The sequence below is a fragment of the Gavialis gangeticus genome, unplaced genomic scaffold (genome assembly GCF_001723915.1).
Source record: "Gavialis gangeticus isolate Ggan-Ray unplaced genomic scaffold, GavGan_comp1, whole genome shotgun sequence".
Classification (NCBI taxonomy): Eukaryota; Metazoa; Chordata; order Crocodylia; family Gavialidae; genus Gavialis; species Gavialis gangeticus.
This window is the reverse complement of record NW_017729034.1, coordinates 51,404,192-51,424,892: the sequence shown is the minus strand read 5'-3', so window position 1 is coordinate 51,424,892 and position 20,701 is coordinate 51,404,192. Positions and strand designations below refer to the sequence as shown.

The following is a 20,701-nucleotide window of genomic DNA, read 5'->3' as shown; positions in this document are numbered from 1 at the left end:
TGTGCAAGGCAGGGCTGCAGGTAGCCTTGCACTTCACCTTGGACATCTGCAGCAGCCGGGGTGGCGATCACACCTACCTCTCTCACAGAGCACTGGTGCTATCGGTCAGGCCATCAGTGGACTCTCCTTCAAGTGCAGGTGCTGGATGAATCCCACACAGCAAGGGAGATCATGGTGGCCATGAACCGCATGGTGCAGGGGTGGCTCATTGGGCAAGCCGAGCTCACCCACGGGTTCATGGTCACTGACAATGGGGCCAATATGGTCAAGGCGGTCTGGGATGGCACCTTTGTTGGCATCCGCTGTGTGGCACACAAGTTCCACCTCATAGGGATGCCTTGGAGGGGAATAGGGCTGCCAGTGATGATGCCATCACTACCACCCAGTTGATTTCAAAATGCAGGAAGGTGGCGGGCTACTTCCACTGCAGCATCAAGGCAGGCAAGGTGCTGCGGAAGAAAGAGGCAGAGCTGAGCATCCTGCAGCACAAAATCATGCAGGATGTGGAGACTCAGTGGAACTCCACATACCTGATGCTCGAGAGGCTGGTTGAACAACAGAAAACCATCCATGAGATGGCCTTGCTCGGGGAGATTGGGATCAGCGGCCCCCTTAACAGAGCTCAGTGGGATACCATCTCCCAGATCTTGGTGGTCCTCAAGCCCTTCCTTGAGGCCACTGAGGCCCTCAGTGCTGGCGATGCCCTCCTTAGCCAGGTGATCCCCCTAGTGAGGGAACTGGAGAACAAAATGGAGAAGTTCCAGGGGATCACTGCTCCTGGCTGGGGCAGGCCGCTGGCACCAATTGTGCAGGCACTGGTGAGGCGTCTGAAGGAGGGCATCAGGAAACAGCTGGATCTGTTGCAGTCCAGTACAGTCCACATGCCGGCGGGCATGTGTGACCCTGCCAAGCTGTGGAGGCCCCGGGAGAGGGCAGCAGGGTGGAAGCCTGAAATGAGCAGCCCTAGACCCATGCAGAGATCTGGGGAGCGTGGGTATCCCTGCCCTCCAGGAATGCATGCAGTGGCAGGGAGCAGCCCCCCCAGCCAAGCCCACAGCAGCCAGCCTGCCCTGTCCCACGCACAGATCTAGGACGCGTGGGTCCCCCCCCGCCCTCAGGAGTGTGTGCAGTCACGGAGAGCTGTCCCCATCCCCCACCCCCTGGACAAGCTGCCAGCGGTCTCGTCCCACTCCCCACCAGGGCCCTGCGGCCGTACATTGTGGCCCTGGGCCCCAAGCCCCGGGCACTGCCCGGCTGGGCAGCAGCCCCAGCCCTTGCCCTGCCCAACTCCCTCCCTCCCTATGGGGGCCTCAATCCCCACGCCCAGACTTACCTGCAGGAGCTGCTCTCCAGGCTGCCTGGCAGCCATGTGCATACGGTGCCCCCTGCCTGCCTGCCCTCCTCCCGCTCCCTCCCAGCCCCTCGCAAGCTGGAACTCTGCCAGCCCCCAGCGAGCTCTTCGCAAAAGTCCAAAATCCACAGATTTTTCCAGTAAAATGAGAAATCCTTGTTTGCCTCTGGTAAAAGGTAAAATCCATGGTTTTCTCCATTTTCCCCATGGGAACCGGAAAACCTGGATCCCTGCTAATGACCATTCAGAAATTAAACTAAGTTGAGGGTCCCAGTCATTCTGGAGATGGCCGTCTTGCCTTTGAATTACCATGGCAGCAAGTCTCAAGCTTGCAGAGCACCAGGTCAGAAATCATCTGGTTTCAGACCCGCAAACCTGCCACAGACTTGCTGCCTGTGGGGTGACCAGAGAGAAATTCAGGAATTGACAGGCAGCAAGTATGTATAGCAAGACAAGCAGGGCCTCTCCCTCCCTCCCCCAGTCTTCTTTCTCCAGGGCCCCAGACTTTGCTCCTCAATCTGGTGGCAAAGCCTTAAACCAAATCAGTGAAGTCTTCAATTCAAAGACACTAACCAGTCCTGTCCTCAAGATCCCAACCGAGTTTCTAGCCCTGCTCCCAGCACTGATGTTACATTAAAAATAAACAGAGTTCTCCAAGTCTACAGAGACCCAAAGCTTCCTGCACTCTCTCCCCTGCCCCACTCCCCGGCATATTGTATTGTGGAAGCCTGCTACCTACTGTGTCCTAAAGTTACTGTTCCAGGGGGAGCCCGGCAGAGTTGGGAGCCCTGATCACCCCTGATTACAGGGCTCCTAGACAGGCGGCAATCTGGGTTTTCTCCCATGCTAGGTGCTGCTCCCCAGGAACCCTCTCTCAGAGTCTGCCACTTTCAGCCCAAAGGTCTGCCATTTAAAACACGGCCTCTGGAACAGAGTAGCACAGCTCTAGTGTTTTCTTTTGTCAGTTTTAAAAAGTGATGTATACAATTCCCTGTACATGCAATTGGTGGTATTTGCTCTGCTCCACAGAATATTTTGCAAGCTGCTGCAGAAGAGGGCTAGGGAATAGCTAAGTGTTTCCTTGAACAGACATGCTCATCTGAGGCAGGAGGCTGAGTGTTTTGTGCCAAAGGATTCTGTGCTTTACAATTCCCTTGCACGATACAAGGCACAGCTCTTCCTCTGACTTCTGTCTGGAAGATGAGGCAGGCTGTCTGGCTAGTTCAAGGATTACTTTGTTCTGTGATCTTCTGCCTTCTTTGACAGACACCCGTGTGGTGGCATGCGCGTGACAACAAAGCAAGTTTTCCCCCTTTCACAAGAAGGCACAAGACTTAAGTCCATCATAAAGTAAATTCAACAGCCTCAGTAAACTTCCTAATAGCCCAACAGTTATTTTAGAGCCATTAAATACTGGCACAGTAGTCTGGATGCAGTAGATCCTAGTAGGGTAGAGCTGATGGCTTGGTAGAGGCAAGCATAAAACTACCACAGGGCATACCCAGATAATGCCTGATGATAACCATCGGTATCACTCTGTCTAACAAGCATTGATGTTCACCCAAAAGATGCTCAGCTGCAAGCAAATATGTCTTTTCCACTTCAGGCTAGTTACTTTGAGTCGTGGCGCATACATTTACATTCACACACACATGCACATACTTTGCTAAGCAAAACCCTGGCTCTGCAGTTACACCACTGCAAGCAATTAAAGGCAGAAGGCAACATGAATTCAGGACGGCAATGTAATTCTTGCTGAATCTCTAGTATCTCTACCACTGGCAATGAATGTTCCCAAAGAAAACGTGAATGTACCAACCCTTGGAGGTACCAACCCTTGGAGAAGAGACCTCAACATACTGCTGGAAAAAAAAAAAAAAAATCAATACAAATATAACTGTAGATGATTACAACTGGGCCGTCACCTATAATGAATCACACAATAAAGTGTTTTCATACTCGCCCTGCCTGAAAAAGGAGACCCCACAGCTATAGTTTCTACTACTTGTATAATAACATTAAATGTTTGAACCAGTTACGGAATTTTTTTTACTTTCCGTCAATTGACAAGCATCAGGCCTATGACGGGACGATACTGTCTCAGCCAGAAACCGCATTTATAACCACCCCGCACATTCAAGTTTACCAACACTTACACAGCTTGTGTGTTCTGTTTTGTTTTGACATTCTGTATTTTCTTTTACGCTATGTTTTGAAGGATGCTGTAAGTGTTGTTACTGCACCTTGTATCGAAAATTTGACAGTAGGTTTCAATTGCCAATTACAAACACAGCAAACAGTGGTTGAAAACCATCCAAACAAGAGGAACCAATCAAAAGTACCTTCTTAAACAACAGGACACCTCAGCCTTGTGCCCAACACCATTTTGGTACAGACGTGACTTTTATCCCTAGAGGGGAAAAAAATGTCTTAGGCTATTTGTGTTTTAGAAACAGCCAGTTGTACAAAACAACCTAGAAAAGGGCTTTAGTCAGGGTAGTCTAAAGAGCAGTTGTGCTCAGGGTAGCAGTATAATGAGCGGTGGGCAAGGGGGGCACGAATCCTGGGCGCTCTTTAGGGGGCAGGCAGAGGGCACCAGAACAGACACAGCCATACACTGCTACTCCAGCAGCAACAGGTCTGGTGCAGAGAGAAGAGTCAGGAAGTGAAGGCAGGAAGGTGTTGTCCCCATACACCCCCCCAGTCACTGAATTCAATGTTTTACATTTTTGTTCAGCATGGCATTCAGCAGCGTCTGTGGATAAGAGGGCAGGCAAAAAGCTTAACTCTTTGGCTGGGAGACACCTTCCCCCGTAGCTGTCAGGACCCTAGAGCCCTCATGGCTCCATTCCCCGAGTCCTGGACACTGGCTGAAGCCTGCAGCTGCCCAGGGTGCAAACCCTACCAGATTCATCTCTGCCAGGATGTGTTTTCAGAGTTATAAACTAAAGAAGCCAACCTTGTTACCCCCTCCCCATTACAAATGGAAAAACCCTTTGGATCTAAAACCTTATTGAAACCAGTTTCTTTTATAAACACTATGAAGTTTTCATTCTTCAAGGAAAACATTCATGGCTTGGAAACGTTTCGCAGGAGATACTGGTTAATTTTAACTTATGTTATCAACGTGCAAAACTTTTCCTGTCCTCAAATACTTAATCTCTCAAAAGAAGTATTATCTACAAAGTTTTGTATCTGCTGCCCTATGCCATTTTATAGGAGTAGGAAGATGTTTTATGCAATCTATAGCAAGGTGATTTGTTCTAGTTGGTTATTAATGTATGAAGCTATTTAAATACAAAAGAGTATATTAATTGGAAAACTCATTAGGTATCTGGAAATGCTTAAGCAACTCCTTACTAAACTTGAGTGCAAGAACCATCTCTCCCAGGATGTTTAAAGAGTCTCTTGTGGAATCACTTAAGTTTAAGATCCAAACATAAGCTTAGCATATGCATTAGCAGACTGTATTAATGACTGAGGCTGCTACCAAAGCCATCACCTCAAGGTGTTGAGCCAGTGAAAGGTGACAGCAACTGGTATCTGAATTCAGCCCTGGAAAGGGATGCACTTTCAGTGAGACTATGTCAAAAGAAGAGCATAAATTCCTCCAAACTAAGATACATACTTTTTTGCTTATACTTTTACATGTTCTTTCACTCACTCCTATATAACTCATCTCAATCTGTTCATTTTCACCTCATCAGGCTTCCATGCTAGCATGTCTACAAGCAAGCAAATGACATCTGCAAGGCGATGAACAAAGGACTCACAACATGGAAACAAAAAGCAGCCCCTTTTCAATACAGCCTCATTTCTGTAACACAGTTGCTCCCCTACATCAAAGGTCTCAACAGATGGGAGGTTACAAAAGCACTGCCACAGGGTGAGATTTAAATAGTTTCTGAAGTGACTTTAATAGGATATGGAAATGCCATTATAAGGCAAAAATAGCTTCTTTGGTTAAATGCCATTTCTTTGGACAACTTATTGTGGGATAGGGCAGATCTGTTAACCAGGATGAACAGTGAGACACAGCACAGTTTAATCTGAATTTAAAATTTCTCATAGCCATCATTTTCCCTTCTCCAGTTTTCTTCCTGAAGATTTGCATGCAACCAGTTTAAATACTTCTTTCTTCCTTTCTGTTGCATCAGATTTTACTGAGATTGCTCAGCTCTGTCTATTTACAAACCATTAAAACCTGTTCAGGATTAAATGGGATTTGCTGACCCTGAATCAAAATTACTTTGCTCACCTACAATACAAGCAATGAATGTTGGTCTCACCTTACCTAGGTACAAGCGATCCTACCAGAGGAGGATGCATACTCAAGGTTCTGATCTCCATTGCATGTTCTCCATTTAACCCCCTTTTACCACTTGTGTTTTATTCTTCCCCCCTTTTCCTTCTTCTTTAGCAATAAAATATATGTTAGTTCGTAACTGTGAGCACTGTCCTGTTTTTGATCACGTTTAGACATGGCAAGAAGCCCAGGTGACTAAAATAAGGGAACAGGGGATGTCTCTGGCCTGAGCTGACATCAAGAGAGACAATCATTAGGACTGGACTTGTGGAATTCTTGTTTTCCCGGCTACAAAAGACTTAACAACTCTGCCATGCAACTCTTTTAAACCTCTGTCCTGCCCAGCTCAAGGCCAAGGTCACTTTAAACAGTCTGCTGTAAACAGTAATGAGAATGCCAAGTTGAGTATTGCTAAAAGCCTGGGAAAGGCCTAAAACCTGCCAGTTACTTGAAAAGGAAGGGTAAGGAAAACCTCCTTCAGTTTGTAAAGCAGACCTCCCCCGGGAAGAGCTGGGCACTACAAGCACAGATTTCTGAAGCTTCCTGTTTGTTTTTAATCTTTGCTCAGAATAAAGAACCCGGTTCTGCCTCTCACCAGTTCCCAATATAACTCCCTGGACTTCAGTGAGTTGCAAAGCTCCTGCAAGGTGGATCTAAATTCTGAACTGGGGACCAGTGGTTTCCCTGACAGGGGTGGAGGGACTCTGAAGTAGTTTAAGGTTTTGGGTTATTTTTGGTTTTGGGGGGTTTTTTTGTTTTTTAAGAACACTTTTCAAAAATGGAACTAAAATATGAAGCTGCATACAATACGATCTAATGCTGCAGCCATAGATTTTAAAGCCACAAGGAACTGTCCCAGTTATCTCATCCGACCGTCTGTGTAACACCTCCACAGAATTTCACAAAAAGCTACAAACAGACGTGGCATTTGTCCCAGAATAAACCATTTTATCTCAGAACAAAGTACAATCGTTCAGATGCTCCATGTTCACTGTTCCAGGATAACCCCAAAAAGGTTCACAGGGTAAGAAGTCCTAACATTTTATCCCGTGACATTGCAAAGTGCATCTGAATGGTTGTACTGGGTTTGCATGACTGAATCAATGGTAGAAAAGTAGGAGTGCATTCAGCCACTCACTCAACCCTGATTAGCAGGAATCCTGGTTTTCTCAGATAAAAAATAGCAAATTCTCTGATTTAATCATGAAAAAACATGGATTGGGAGGGGGAGGGTTTAAAATAAAATGCTACCATATCTATCTATCTATATTGGTATCAGTTGAACACAATATTTTATTGATACATTTACAATTTAAAGTGATTTTGAAGTGCATCAGTGCCTCAATCAGTATACTAAAATACATTCTAAATACTTATACATTCTGGTGTTTAATTTTGGTTTTATCATGGAAAATGAGAGCTCCCCCTGCCTCTTTGCTCACCAGGATGCGGGTCTAGCAGCTGCTGTCTCCCCACCCCCACTGCTTTGTGGCACTGAGCAGCCCTAATATGCTGGTGCCCTGCCCATGCCCTTGCCCCTCACCTCCCAAGCCACAGCCCCCCAGCCCTGCTGGTGCCCCTCACTCCCCACCCACAGCCCCCAGAGCCCTGTCAGAGGTGTCTCCCAGCTGCCAGGGCTACGGGGCCAGGGACCCGGGTTCACAGCCCCCTGCCCCTTGCAGCAGCACCCAAGCCCTGGCTGCTCCCCACAGGAGGCAATGGCTGCTGAGGTGGAGTGGAGCCCGGCTCCCCTTCCCCCACAGGCAGCACAGCCAGACCAGAGCCCATCGGGGGGGGCGGGGTGGATGTGGGTTGCCCACCGTGGGCTCAGGGCTCCCTGCCCTGCTGCCCTCCCCTGGGGCCCCCGCAGCCCAGCAAGTGAGATCCAGTGAGGCAGGGCAGAGCAACTTGATGCCACCACTGCAAGCCGTGCACCACCACAGCAAGGCAACCCATGAGGGTTACAACTTGGTGTTGCTGCCCCTGCTGCTGCTGGGTGTGCAGGAGGTGCCTCACTTTGACGGTGCAGGGCTCCCAGTGGTGGCACCAAGCTTCCCTGCTCCACTCTACTCTGCCGTGCTGGGTCCCACCTGCTGGGCCACAGATGCCCTGTGGGAGGGCAGCAGGGCAGGGAGCCCCAAGCCCGCAGCAGGCATCCACCCTGTTCCAAACACAAATCTGGGGACACATGCCCTCCCCAGGAGTGCACACAGCACTGGGGAGCCAGCCCTCCTACCCCCTAGACAAGCCACCCACACCTCTGTCTTGCTCCCCACCTGGGTCCTGCAGCCACGCGTTCCAGCCCTGGGCCCCAAGCCCCACGTGCTGTCCGGGCTGGACAGCAGCCCCAGCCCCAGCCCCAGCCCTGCTCAACTGCAGGAACTCTGCCAGCTTGCAACAGGAAACCTGCTGTTTCCCAGGTTTTTTCCTTAAAATGAGAAAATCTAGGTTTTACTGCGTTTTCCATGGTGAACGGAAAACCCGGATCCCTGCTGATTAGAAGGGTGTACACACCAATCCTGAGATATTTCTGATTCAGAACAAACACAGGCACAACTTATCCAGGGACAAATGCAATATCTGTTCTGAGCCATAGTATTTATTGCATCAAGGCTCTTACTTTTGGATGAGCTAAAGCACACTTTTGAGAAGACGTTCAATCTTGACTTAAAAAGTCAAGTGACGGAGAATCCACCACCTCTGGTGGCAAACTGAGTTAATGGTTAACTATCTTCACTGCTAAGGTGAGTGTCTGATAGCTAATTCTATTTCAACATTCACTATATTTTTGCATTGACAGTATTCAGAGCTGCACTGTAAACTCTCAGTTGTGGGAAGCTGGAAGCTGTAGCCCATGGGCAGAGGACAGTTGGGGGTTTCTACTGCTAATACAAACCTGTAGCAAAGCAAACAACAGTATTAACCACTGGCATTCAGAATCTTCAGAACACACAAAACAGATTGTAAGGTCGATTTTGTTCCCTCCTACACATTTCACTTCTAAAAAATATCACCCAGAAAAGTCATATAGGCCTTAAAAAGCTAAAATTCAAATACTGACACACACTTGCAGTTTTAGCTGCACCATATTTTCTCCCAGATAAATGTCTATTGACTCCTATGCGGCACAGAGAAGTGCGCTACATCAAGCCATCCACCACATTTTAAGCCACGTATCAGCATCTGAAAAAGCTCTAGCTATCATAAGAGCACATTATAAAACAGTTATAAAAAGGAGTACATTCTGCAACCCAAATGAGTAGAATCCTGTTCTTATTGATGTTATATAGTTTTTTAATTGGCTTCCATGGACATAAGGTAGACTCCATGAAAGAGTGTTCTGAACTGAATTTTAAAAGCAACATACATTAAAAAATTACCCATATAAACCACCAAAAGGAGGAGTTTGAGACTTACTTTCCCCACCAAATATTTGGCCTGTCCAATTTTTTGTGCATTATCCTGTTAAACACAGCTTCCAAATCAATGTAGCAGTCATCATCTGTCTTCAACAACAAATCAAAACTTGTTGATTCTACTGTCCTGTTGTCAAGATAAAAATAGTGATTTACTGGAAAGCAATTCAAAACCACATTAAAATTCTGTAACAAAACCTATACGCAATCTAAATGGTAGGGACCCTCTAGAGAGGTAAGCCATTCTTCCCTGTCTTTTTAAATGGTTATGCTACAGACTCATGGTGAGGACTGACTGCTGGTTCTAAAGGAGGACCGCATAACGACTATGACATCGCCTCATGGCATGGGTTTATTTCTGCAAGAAACTTGAGGAAGGAATTTTGCAGTCCAGGACAGATGGCAGGATTAATTTACAATGAATCTGTCTGAAATAGTACTGACCCCAGAAGGATGCAAGCTCCTGCTGATGACTGCACCACAGCTGTTAAGGCCACAGGCTATATAAAGGGTGAGTGGCCTAACTAGTTTTCTGCACGCTATATAGTTGGTTCAAGTGCGATACAACTGGGAAAGTGTCCCAGGAATGATCTGTAGCAATAATTTGGTGCTTATTCTCTGTAAGGCAGTTTCCACACATTAAAATGAGTAATCCCCAGCACCGCTGGAAGGTACTGCTATTATTTTACAGATGGGAGAAACTGGCAGGAAAGGAGAAACTCTAAGAACTAGAATGAGATTATTCCCTGAGTTATCCCTAAAGGACTTGTTCACACTTTTGTTCATATTTTTAAGAACACTCTATATAGTCACATTCCCTGAAGAGAAAAATATTTTCCTTATAACCATTATTCCAGAAACTGAAAAGGAGATACATTTCTGCTAATGTGCAATCAGACAATACAGACACTAGGAAGAACTGTACTTTAGCTTATTATGAAAACTTTTTTGTAACCCTTTTGAACACTGGCCGACTGCTTCAGTTAATCATCTGTGCACTTCCTATCCCCCTCAAACAATTTCTATGGGGCGTTTGGAATGATACCGGTAGTTCTTCAAAGTTATCATTTAAAACAAAGGAAGAATGAACACAGGCTCAAAACATATAATTTAATTAGCTTCAATAGTTTCTCCATATTTACAGAAATAACAATAAGGAAGCAGGTCCAAGGTCTTTACATCTAATATGAGCCCATATTTTAGACACTCCAGGTGTTGTAGGCACAGTTCTGACATTTTCTGTACACCCCAACAGGTAACCCACAGGCTATGGTTGCAAGTGGGTGCTATGATTATAACTAGTGCTCTGAACTATGTGGAAGGCCTTCTGAAGCCCTCCAGAGTGGGGACGGAGCCTGTGAGACACTGAGTACTTTCTTTCAGATGAAATCTGCATTGCAGTTAAAATAGAGAACACAAAAGACCTGCCAGTGTTGAACCTTTTGGACCTTTTCAAAAACTCAACTCCCACTTTTCTTTTGACTTCAGTGGGCTTTGGGTCAGGCCTCCTGTTGTCAACCAGCATCTAACACTGACATTTAAATTGCTAGTCTTCAGATAAGTCTATGGTATAATGCCAGCATTAGACTTATCTGAAGATTAGCAATTTAAATGAGCAGTGACTTCAGGTAGGGCTGAGGCCAACCTTATGAAGAAAACTAACAACAATCAAAACAGAATATGATTTAACCCTGGTGTGAGATAGTACAGCAGACTGATTTGTAGAGCAAGTCTGTGCTGCAGGTTTGCTTTTATTAAGGCAGAGACTATGGCCTTCATGGCAGCATTGTCGGTTTTTATCACCAGTTTTCTTTCTTTTGCAGTGAGAAAAATAATTAAAACTTAAAGAAAAAGAAATCACTGCAGGCTACATGTTCTGTAACAGCATGGACTACCCTGCACCAGAAATATATTCTTAGGGAGTGCTTTAGTTATGTTTGTTTCCAACCTACCATCTGTAGAAGTTCAGCAGTTTGGCTGGAACATTTCTGTATGTGTCAACTACGTCTACAAATACAATATCATCGTAGATCCTACTTTCTTCTTTCAACAAGGTATCCTCTTCTTCCAGGTTTTTCAAGTGGCTTTCAAACCTTTCAGGGCGAGTATGAAGGTTTTTTAAGAGAGCATCACCTTCTGAAGGAGGGAGGAAAAATTATGCAGACAAAATTATGTCCCTATTACTACTGTCCCCATGCAATTGTGTAATTTTTCTTATACCACATCCTCATATTTATAGATTCAATTTGCCAGTAAACACTGAGATAAATTAGGAAATTCTGCAAGTAGTTAAAAAACAGCCACAAGGTTTTAACAATTTAAATGATTAAAATTATAATATTACAGGATTATCTGAAGACTGTACGTGTTCGTCTTGCAGAACATTACTTTGCTTCATGGAAACACTTCCAAAATACTAACTCTTGTTTAACAGAAGTAGTTGTCTGATATTTTATTCTTTTCCTTTTATCCTCAAAAAATGGGAAGGCTGCTCTAGTGAACTTCAGTTAATCCAAACTGGGTGAATGTCTAATACAAACCAAGACTGACAGCTGTACTAAGCATAGCTATGCTGTCATAAACAACTACTGAAGCTCAGCATATTGTCACAGCAAAATCACATTGACCTGACATTGCTGCATAAATGCATTAAGGCAGGGTTGTCCAATGTGTGACCCATGGGGCACGTGGTACATGAGGGGTTAATATGTGGCCCCTAGGCAGTGGAGGGCTTCAGGCTCCCCCTCCCTCTGCTTCTTGACTCTGCCCCAGGGCAGTGCAGGGCATAGCAGTACATCCCGCACCTTGGGGAGCCAGGGGCCTGTGTATGCAGCACTGTGAGCACCTGTGTACAATGTGTTTAGAGCAGCATGGGGAAGGAAGCATTCACACAGGGGTGGACATGGTCTCAGGGAAGACCTGGTCCATGCTGGTGCAGCCTGCAGACTTTGCAGCCCCCAGATACTCCCATGTCAGCCAGCTTTGCATTAAGGGAAACTGGACAGACATTCCCTGGGTATATTCAATGCATTTTTGAACCTGCTCCTGCACAGATGTCTGGGAGATGGGACTGCTCAATCTTATCTCCTAGTCCTACCTCACCACAGCATAAGAATAATGCTGTAACATAGCTGTTGCTGTGTTTACAACCTTGTTATATAGTAAAGATCTGTGGTGTAGACAGATAGTTATTAGTATGAGCAAAGCCTTGTGCTTGTCCTATGTTTCTTCTAGGTGCCTGAGAGGTTCTACAAATAAGCTGGTGGACTCACCCTCAGGTATCATTTTAAAAACAGGTTAAATAACTCATTTCTTTTCATTCTGAAACAGAAACTTGTCCTGATTTTTTGAAAAACATGAACTTTTTTGCATTGTAGCACTATCCATGGGGCCACTGTATCTGTCAACTTCAGTACTAATGGCCCAAAGACCACAGAGTTTGAAAGGGCTCCCAGAGGCTCTATATTCAATCTTCTCAAATGGGAAGAAAGGGTAACTGTGCTGCTGACACAGGTTAAGAGCATTTTAGGTCAGTCAGGTTTATCACCATTAAGGAGTCAGCACTCATCAATAGGTACCACTGCGGTGCCAGATATACCACATTAATTACTGGCAAAAAGCTGACTTCTTTAAGGCCCCCTCTCCACATCAGGTAAAGACACGAGGGGATCTAATGTGCAATTCACACAATCGTGCCTCCTGCCACAGCACACGTGCATGGCAGAAAGTGCAACTGTGAGATCATGCATTAGATCCCATTGCACCTTAGGGAGCCCAATAACCAAGTTCCTGTGGCTAGGAACCTCGCACACCCCAGCTGAGGGGCTCCCAGCCGCAGGGGTGCCCCATGCCCTGCAGGGCAGGAGGATCACAATCTCCCCACCCTGGTGGGGTGTGAAACCCCCTGAGCCAGAGGATCACCACAGCAGTGATCCTCTGGGCCCAGAAGTTTCATGCAACCCCAGAATGCGGAGATCACCCCCTGCAGCAATTTTCTGGCCCTGGAGGTTTCCCACCCCACTGGGATTGTCCTTGTAGTGATCCTCTGACCCCAGGGGTTTTGTGCACTTTATAGCTGGCTGGCAATTTTTATAGTGTGATAAGTACTTTGCACATGCAGCTGGTCTCAAGCAATACCTGTAATGTGTAGAGGGGACATAAGACAACCACTATGAACTTTTTTCTTTTTTAAAACATGGCCTTGATAACAAGGATCAAGGACAAAGGCAGGAAAATGAGCTTGGATCAAAAATAAAAAGGTTACTTGTAGTGATGAAAAGATAGTGAACTGACAACATCAGCTAAGCCAGGGAATAAGCAGCAAGCAGAAAGGCTGTGAGAACATCACCACATTTTATTTTCTAGAGGAATAGACTGATTATCCTAAAAGTAGAACTTTTTAGCCCAGTGAAGTAACAGTGGACATAGTTTCATCAGCTGTTTCAAGGCAGTCATTTAAATGTCCTATTGTATAGCAATAGAGGCTGTCCTACTACCTCTTTCTACTTACCCTGAATAGTGTAGATAAAGCCTCCTGATATTCCCTCCACACCTTCTGTAAATTCATGTGGCAATGAACCTTCCCCTGCCTGATGGAGAGTGATTTAAAAAAAAAGTTCAATGTTCGCTCCTGATGTGCGTTTCTTAGTGACTTGTTTAAAAGTATACACCTTTGTGATAACTAAGAATAAAAATAAAACTATTTTCAGTATCTCATTTTTCAGCATGTGCATATATGAAATAGTAAGATCTTATCATTATAATTTTAGGTCGAAATTTTCATAAATGCCTAAACAATTTGAGATGCTCAATTGCCATAAAAATTAAAAGCACCTGGATGTCAAAAAATTGATGCTGCAGTTTTCAGAGTTGCTAATTCTTTTTGTTCCATTACTCCAGATAGGACTGGAAAGCTAGGTTTGAAATTAAAAAGAAAAGTTAAAACAACCCTGACTAAAGCTCTCCATGCTTGTGATCTAAAATGCTGACACAGAAAGAAATGATTATGCCAGGATTTCAGTAACTAAGCCAGAATATACCACAGTAAAAAACTGACTTCACTGACTTTAACAGAGCTTCACAAACAGTGAATTTTGACCCATTAGTTTCAATGCACCCAGAGGGAACAAGCCAACTTCATTCCCATCAAGAATGAAAAAAGACCTTTAGTGGCACCATTATTTTTGTACACCAAAGGGCCCAAGTGATCCCCTGGTAGTACAAGTTTAAATTTAAACCAATTAAGGAAGTCAAACGTAAATTATCTCTTATACTGAAGTTTATAGAAAAATGCAGGAAGGATAGGAAAGTGAGACTGACGCACCGCAGTGACTCTGAGCACACCCCCTCCGTCATTCACCATCACTTTGTGAAGGTTTCTAGAAACAAGGCCCTGCAAGTCTTGGCTTTCCCATACAATTGTGCCTTCAAAACTCTGTGAAAAAAGCATATGGCAGTTCACCATTATGAAGACAAACATATGCTTACACATACATGCAGGGTAGTATCTCATAGTCGCACACAAAAATTTAAGGGCAAAACAAAATATTTCTAATTTTGAGAGATCCAGCTTGATATAAATATTGGTTTTGTAACACAGCAAAGGTATCTTTGTTAGCCTTGATGGCAACAAAACAAATCAGAAATAAAAGGATGAAGCGTACAAAACAGTTAAGCTTTTCAGCCAAACAATATATTTCTCCACGTTAGGAGCCATATTAAAATTTAATAGAAACCTACAAAGAAAGTTTGTTTTCCAGATGTTTAAAAAACTGAACTGTATTTAAAAAAGAGGTAACCTGAAATGTTTTTCTAATTAACTATAAAAACATACATTACAGAATACATTAAAAGAAATCTGAAAATCAGTGAACTCAGAGGAAGAAATGGAACTGCCTTTGCTGCCCTGGCACAGCTGTCATTAGCTGTTGCAGGACCATCACAGGACCCAGGCCCATCTTGGCAGGCAAGTAAAAGATATAAGGATTTTCTTCACTCCCTTCCTTTCCCCCAACCCACCCTCAGGCTTTTAATTGTCACTTTAAAGCTATCTCTTGGGCATATATGATCTTAAGAGGGTTTTTTTAAAAATTATTTAAAAAACCCATTTCAGTTAGCTTCTTCACTGATCCATTGAATGTTGCATATATGGATACCTATAGATATGTAAATGCTACAATAATTTACTGATGAAACCTCTCAGATGGTGAGAAAGAGGCAAAAAGGGATGAAGGATAATTTAAATTATAATTATTAAATTAAAATTTAATTTTAAGTTGTCTCATTTTTAAAGCAAGCCTGTCCTCACCAGAAAAAACATACAACAGATCCATCAAAAGTTTCACAAACATTAAACGATTTTCTTTTCAGCAAGATGTGGCTGAGGTTTAGATCAATACCTCCCAACCTGCAACTGAAAATGTCGGTACAATGACCACAAAGGCAGGTGGCTGTTGTGTGCACGCAAGCAAAACTTTCTCATTATTTACAATTATCCATGATTGCTGACAACTCATCAATGATCAGAATGGTTTGCCAGCCTACCTGTATGCCACTCTTCAGTTCCTGCTTTGCACTCTCCATAGACTCTCTTAATTGACTGAGTTCCAAAACAGTTCAGCTTCCTGTAGCTTCATCAGACTTCTCAATATCATCCACCAACTGGTCATTTTTCATCACTGTGGCATGCTCAATATTCAATCATGGATACACACTGCAAAAGTCCCTCATCTCTTGGTTTTTAATTTCAATTTAGTAATGAACAGAGGGCCAGATCTGGGGGTGGGGGTGGTGCAGTGGTGGGGTTGCTCCCCACTGCCTTTGATTCCTGCACCACGCAAAGTTTAAAACCAACTTTCTGGCAGTGGCAGCAGCATTTCTATTCAGGCAGCAGTGAGGGAGTCAATTGATTTAATGGATCATTATAATCTACCTGATTCCTTCTAAACTCTTCATTCCACAGGTGTTAATGACCCTCTCTCCTTTTTAATGGTCTTGATATTTCACTAATCATGCTAGCCTTTCTTCTGCAATGCTGACTGATGTCTGTTAGCTGCTCTTGGTAACCTAGCTCCTATTTCACAGCTCTGCAGGCTGTTTTTATCTCTAGCTAAAACACTAACTTCTGGTTTTTATTCACAAAATATAATATAGCCAATGAATATACATTCCAACAAAACTGCATTAGTTTTTGCTTTGATCTCAAATGGAATAGCATAGTAGTAAATTCTCTAGTTTATTTTTAACTGGAGAAGACTGTGTTGTGTTATATATGATGGTGATGTATCACATACCACCTACACCCACCTTTTCAAAATCCTAGATTCACTCAGGAACAGACCCAGTCAGTCCTCTGACAAAGCCAACTTTTATGCTTAATACCTTCACTCTGCTTGCCTTTATTTCTGAACTGAAAAGACAAATGGCTCATTACTAAGCCTTTTTGTAAATAATTAATGGCATGACTTCCCAACATCCTCCACTGTGAAAAATCAGATAGCATCTCTTCTTCCCCTGGTGATATATTTACAAAGTATTTCAGTAGCTGCTTTTTCCTATTTTCACATTTTTTGCAGGCTTGAGACTCCTTTTCCTCCTGCATAAAAGGGAATAGGATAACACTTTCCAGGTCTACTTCAAAAACATGTTGAAAGGCTAAATCAATTAGTATTCAAGATCGTTGAAAGCAAGGTGTTTTGGTGGTGCAAAATATTATTGCTTTATAAGGCGAGAGATTTGTAAGCAAATTTACTAATGGCTTTAGCCTTTAGCTACTCTGTTTCTAAGCTCCTAATGGAAACTTCAGGCCTAGAAATGCTGAAAGGAGATCATTAGCAGCACACCTGAGACCACATAATCTATTTTCTCCTTATTTAAATTCCACCCTTCTAGCAACTGGAGAGCCCTGGCATTCACAATGAAGACTGAACAGGTGTATTGACAGAATGCACCCTTGTCAAACTCCTTTCCTAATGTAAAACAGTGTTGTGTCTTTTCTTGTTTTACTTCTCATTAGTAACAGAGTGTACATATGGCACAGAGTCCTACTTCTACATGAGTGGTCTGGAGCTCTGTGTCAAAACATATGCTACTTTAAAACTTGTCCATAAGAGCCCCTTAGCCCCAGTGTTTGCTGGCTGTGCTGTCCTGGTCCTTCCACTAATATCTGCGTGATTGACTCTGCCTTGGACAACCTGGCCTGCCAGATGCTTGCTCTGATGTTTTATTTCCCTCCATCCCTCTTAGGATGATGGGGGGTGGGAAAAGTAGCACCTTAGCTGAAAGATGGGTGAGGTTCTTTCATACTTTCAATCTCTAAAGATGGAAGAGTAGGAAACATTTGTAGCCTTGTACCCAGCTTATGGCAATTAAACACTTCACTACAAAATCTATCCACCTCAACATGACTGCATATTGAAATGTGTGCTGTGAATCTCTTCCAGATGAGGCTGCCTGCTCCAATATCCTAAATGCCACAGAGAACAATGAGCCAAATCCAAAATGGAACGTACACACCTACAGTTGCATCCAAGAAAAAAAAAATCAGGCACTTTCATCCATCCCCCAAAAGCCACCCTCATCTCTTAAGAAACTGAGAGGCCAGAGGCACTAAAGTTTTCACCAGAAAGCTTACTTAGGTGCCTAAAGCCGTGCTGCTGAGAGAACCCACAACTGGTGCCAGGTCAGTCAAGCCAAGTGCCCAGGTGCCTAAGTCCTACCTACGTCTGTTTGCAAACTGTGGGTCCCCAGGCCTGAGTTCCCTGAGGGTCTTCATCTTCCTAGACTCAGAGTGTGCTTACCAGGCAGAGAGCACTGAGTGCAGTATGAAGTACAGCATCCAGTCGCTTTCATTCAAAAAACACAGCTAGCCGAGGAGGAGCCCCCCTTTTACACAATACAAGTTAGAGAAGCTGCCAGGAAGTCAGATCTGAGCTCGATGCCTTCCTTAGCCGGAAGGGGCACAAACCACATCCCTCACCTCCCAGACAGATGCCCTGTCTGGGAGGCTGGTAGAAAGGCTGGAGCGGGGACCGTCTCCATCCTGTGAAGCTGTGGAAAGGAATGCGAGATCCCAGCATGGAGGACGATCTCCCTGGAGCTCTGCAATGAGGGGATTCCCCCGGGAAAGGGGAGCCCTGGATACTGGGCCCTTCTCTTGCATGTTGCATTGAAGGGTTGCTGGATAATATGCACGAGCAGTCTTGAGAACAGACTGGAAGCCAGGGCTCCCTCTCTCGTCCCAGGGCTGTTCTCTCTCCTCTATCAATCCTGCATTTCTTTGTCCCAGCTTCAACAGGAGAGATGGACACAGTCAGGTTTCGAATTACACTTTGCCTCTTGGGGAGCTCTGCAAAAACAATTGGGCTGCTCATCACAATGCCCTAATAAAATCAGAGACCCCCCAGGTTATGTTTTTCAAATCTTACAGGAGGGCTCTTGTCTCTTATGGGAGGGCTCAACACCCCCCCGCAAGCTTCTCCGTAATTCAGATCCTGGACACAGTACCCCGCTCTGACTAACCTGCTGCCTGGTGGTTAGGGCACTCACGGGAGATGGGAGATGAGCTTTCCATTCCCTCAGGCTAAGGAGCGCCTAAAACCTTGGTCTCCCATTTACTAAATAAGTGCCCCCTGGGTACTGTATATAAGATGGAAACTACCACCATCACCTCCTCCCCCTCCTATGGTTAAAGAAAAGAGCGAGCCACTCAGGCACCTCTGGGCTGGCAGGAGTTTGGGGCTGTGAATCCCAATTTCTCACAGGTGCCTAAATCCAAGGTAGAGACATACCCTTCTCTCCTACTGGCTGATTTAAGCATCTTCCTTCTCAGCACTGTCTGAATCCCAACTTTAGGCCCCTAACATCACATCACCATGTAGATTTACAACACATGTGGGACAGGAAGAACAACAGAGCAGGCCCTCATAGCAAAAAAGAGTTGGTGTTATTTTATTTAGAAAAGAGAAATTCTTTAGATCTTTCTTTTTAATAAGAATGCAATAATTTATATCCAAGTGTGGAGATGCATTAGTGTTTAGAGATGCTAAGAGGAAATATATTATAACGGTCTTGGATTTTGGTATCTTGAAAAAGTCTTCAAAGATTTACATTAATAACATCAGAGCCCTGCAGAAACCAATCCCCTATCACTAAACTGTTGGCCAAACAACATTCTAAAATAAAAATACAGCATATTCTGCACATCACAATAATTTACATTTCCTTCCCCTGAAGAAATTTAAGCACCAGTAAATCACATAGAAAATACTGCAGGATATTTGCTTACTTGACAAGCTATGCTGCCAACACACTACTCTGGTGGAATATTAAACAAATTTTTTTAAGGAGATAAAACAACCGATCAAGTGCTTCCTCCTCTTACAAGGAACTGGCTCCCAGTGTATTCAATCTTGTGAAGCCATTGGAATGAAGTCAGGGTTTAAACTGGCCCCAAATTCATACTTGTCTCAGTTTTCTTCCCTTTCATAGAAACCATTTAACTGTTTCTCCCATGACCTAAAATCATCCTGATCCAGAGTGAGAAATATGGCTTCTATATGATGTAGTGCAGTGGTTCCTAAATTGTGGGTCGCGACCCGAAATGGGGTTGTAACATCAGCAGATGGGGTCACAGGGGTGGGGGGGCTGTGGGTTGGGAGTGAGGGGCCTTGCGGAGGAAATGGGGCCATGATGAGGAAAAGTTAGGGAAGCACTGATGTAGTGTATGTATCACAACACTGGTCTGACAATAGTAAGAAGCAGCATATAAATGAATGAAAACCCACTTAACATCTAAAATATTTATAAGATTAGAACACAGTACATATTCCCGAGAGCTGGCAGCTTGCCTGAGCCAGTGCTCCTGTTTAAAGTTGGTGTGCAAAGTGAGCAGTGACTGTAAGATAGTAGCCTCACTGTAGTAATGCCCATCCTATTTTCTTTGTCTGCCTAGCCTCTCTTTTGCTTTATTTAACAACTCCCTTCCGCTACAAACATATCCTTACAAAACAACCCAAACTCAAGGCCTACAAGACATCGTTAATGGGATAACAAAACTTTGGATCCAAGCATTACAGCTTAAAGAAAAATGCTCAGGATCAGCAACAACTTTAAAAACCCCACACCTCCCCTGCCAGCAGGATTTCCCAAATTTTTGAAAGCTGTGCTCCCACTTCCGGAAAATTACATGGATCATTATTCCCCCTGACCTTGGCAGATGGGTTGCAAAAGGCATACGCAACCTTTATGCACCCCTACATAGGTTTTCATGTGTACATATGCATGCGCACACACACACGCACACACTTCAGTACGATGCCTCCTTTATTTTCCTATATTTTCTAATGAGCAGTGAAATAGCTGACACTGAAATTTAAAGTATCATCAGGATTTGAGTTAGTATCTGTTGAAACAATAGGTCTATATTTCAGAGCTACTGCTTCCAGATCTCTGCAAGCTTAGACAGATGCCTCTGCATCACTTACACCCACTACACATTTTGCAGTCATAACTGAAACTTGACTCTCCCCACCCCCACCATGAAAGCAGGAGACTGGAAAACTGAGAGATCTGTCTGTGCCTCTGGAAGTCTTCCACACTCATCTCTAAAAAAAAAAAAAAAAAAAGGGG

At 44.2% G+C, this 20,701-nt stretch overlaps 1 protein-coding gene across 1 annotated transcript in view; it reads right to left on the bottom strand.

Moving 5' to 3' along the window:
• B3GALNT2 (beta-1,3-N-acetylgalactosaminyltransferase 2) overlaps positions 1-20,701 on the bottom strand; it is a 93,381-nt gene that overhangs the window by 26,528 nt on the left and 46,152 nt on the right. The window contains exons 8-11 of the mRNA XM_019526721.1: positions 14,397-14,507; positions 13,584-13,662; positions 11,026-11,209; positions 9,075-9,200 (exon numbers count right to left, since the gene is read on the bottom strand). Coding sequence (XP_019382266.1) covers positions 9,075-9,200; positions 11,026-11,209; positions 13,584-13,662; positions 14,397-14,507 — 500 coding nt within the window. The remainder of the gene's footprint in view (positions 1-9,074; positions 9,201-11,025; positions 11,210-13,583; positions 13,663-14,396; positions 14,508-20,701) is intronic.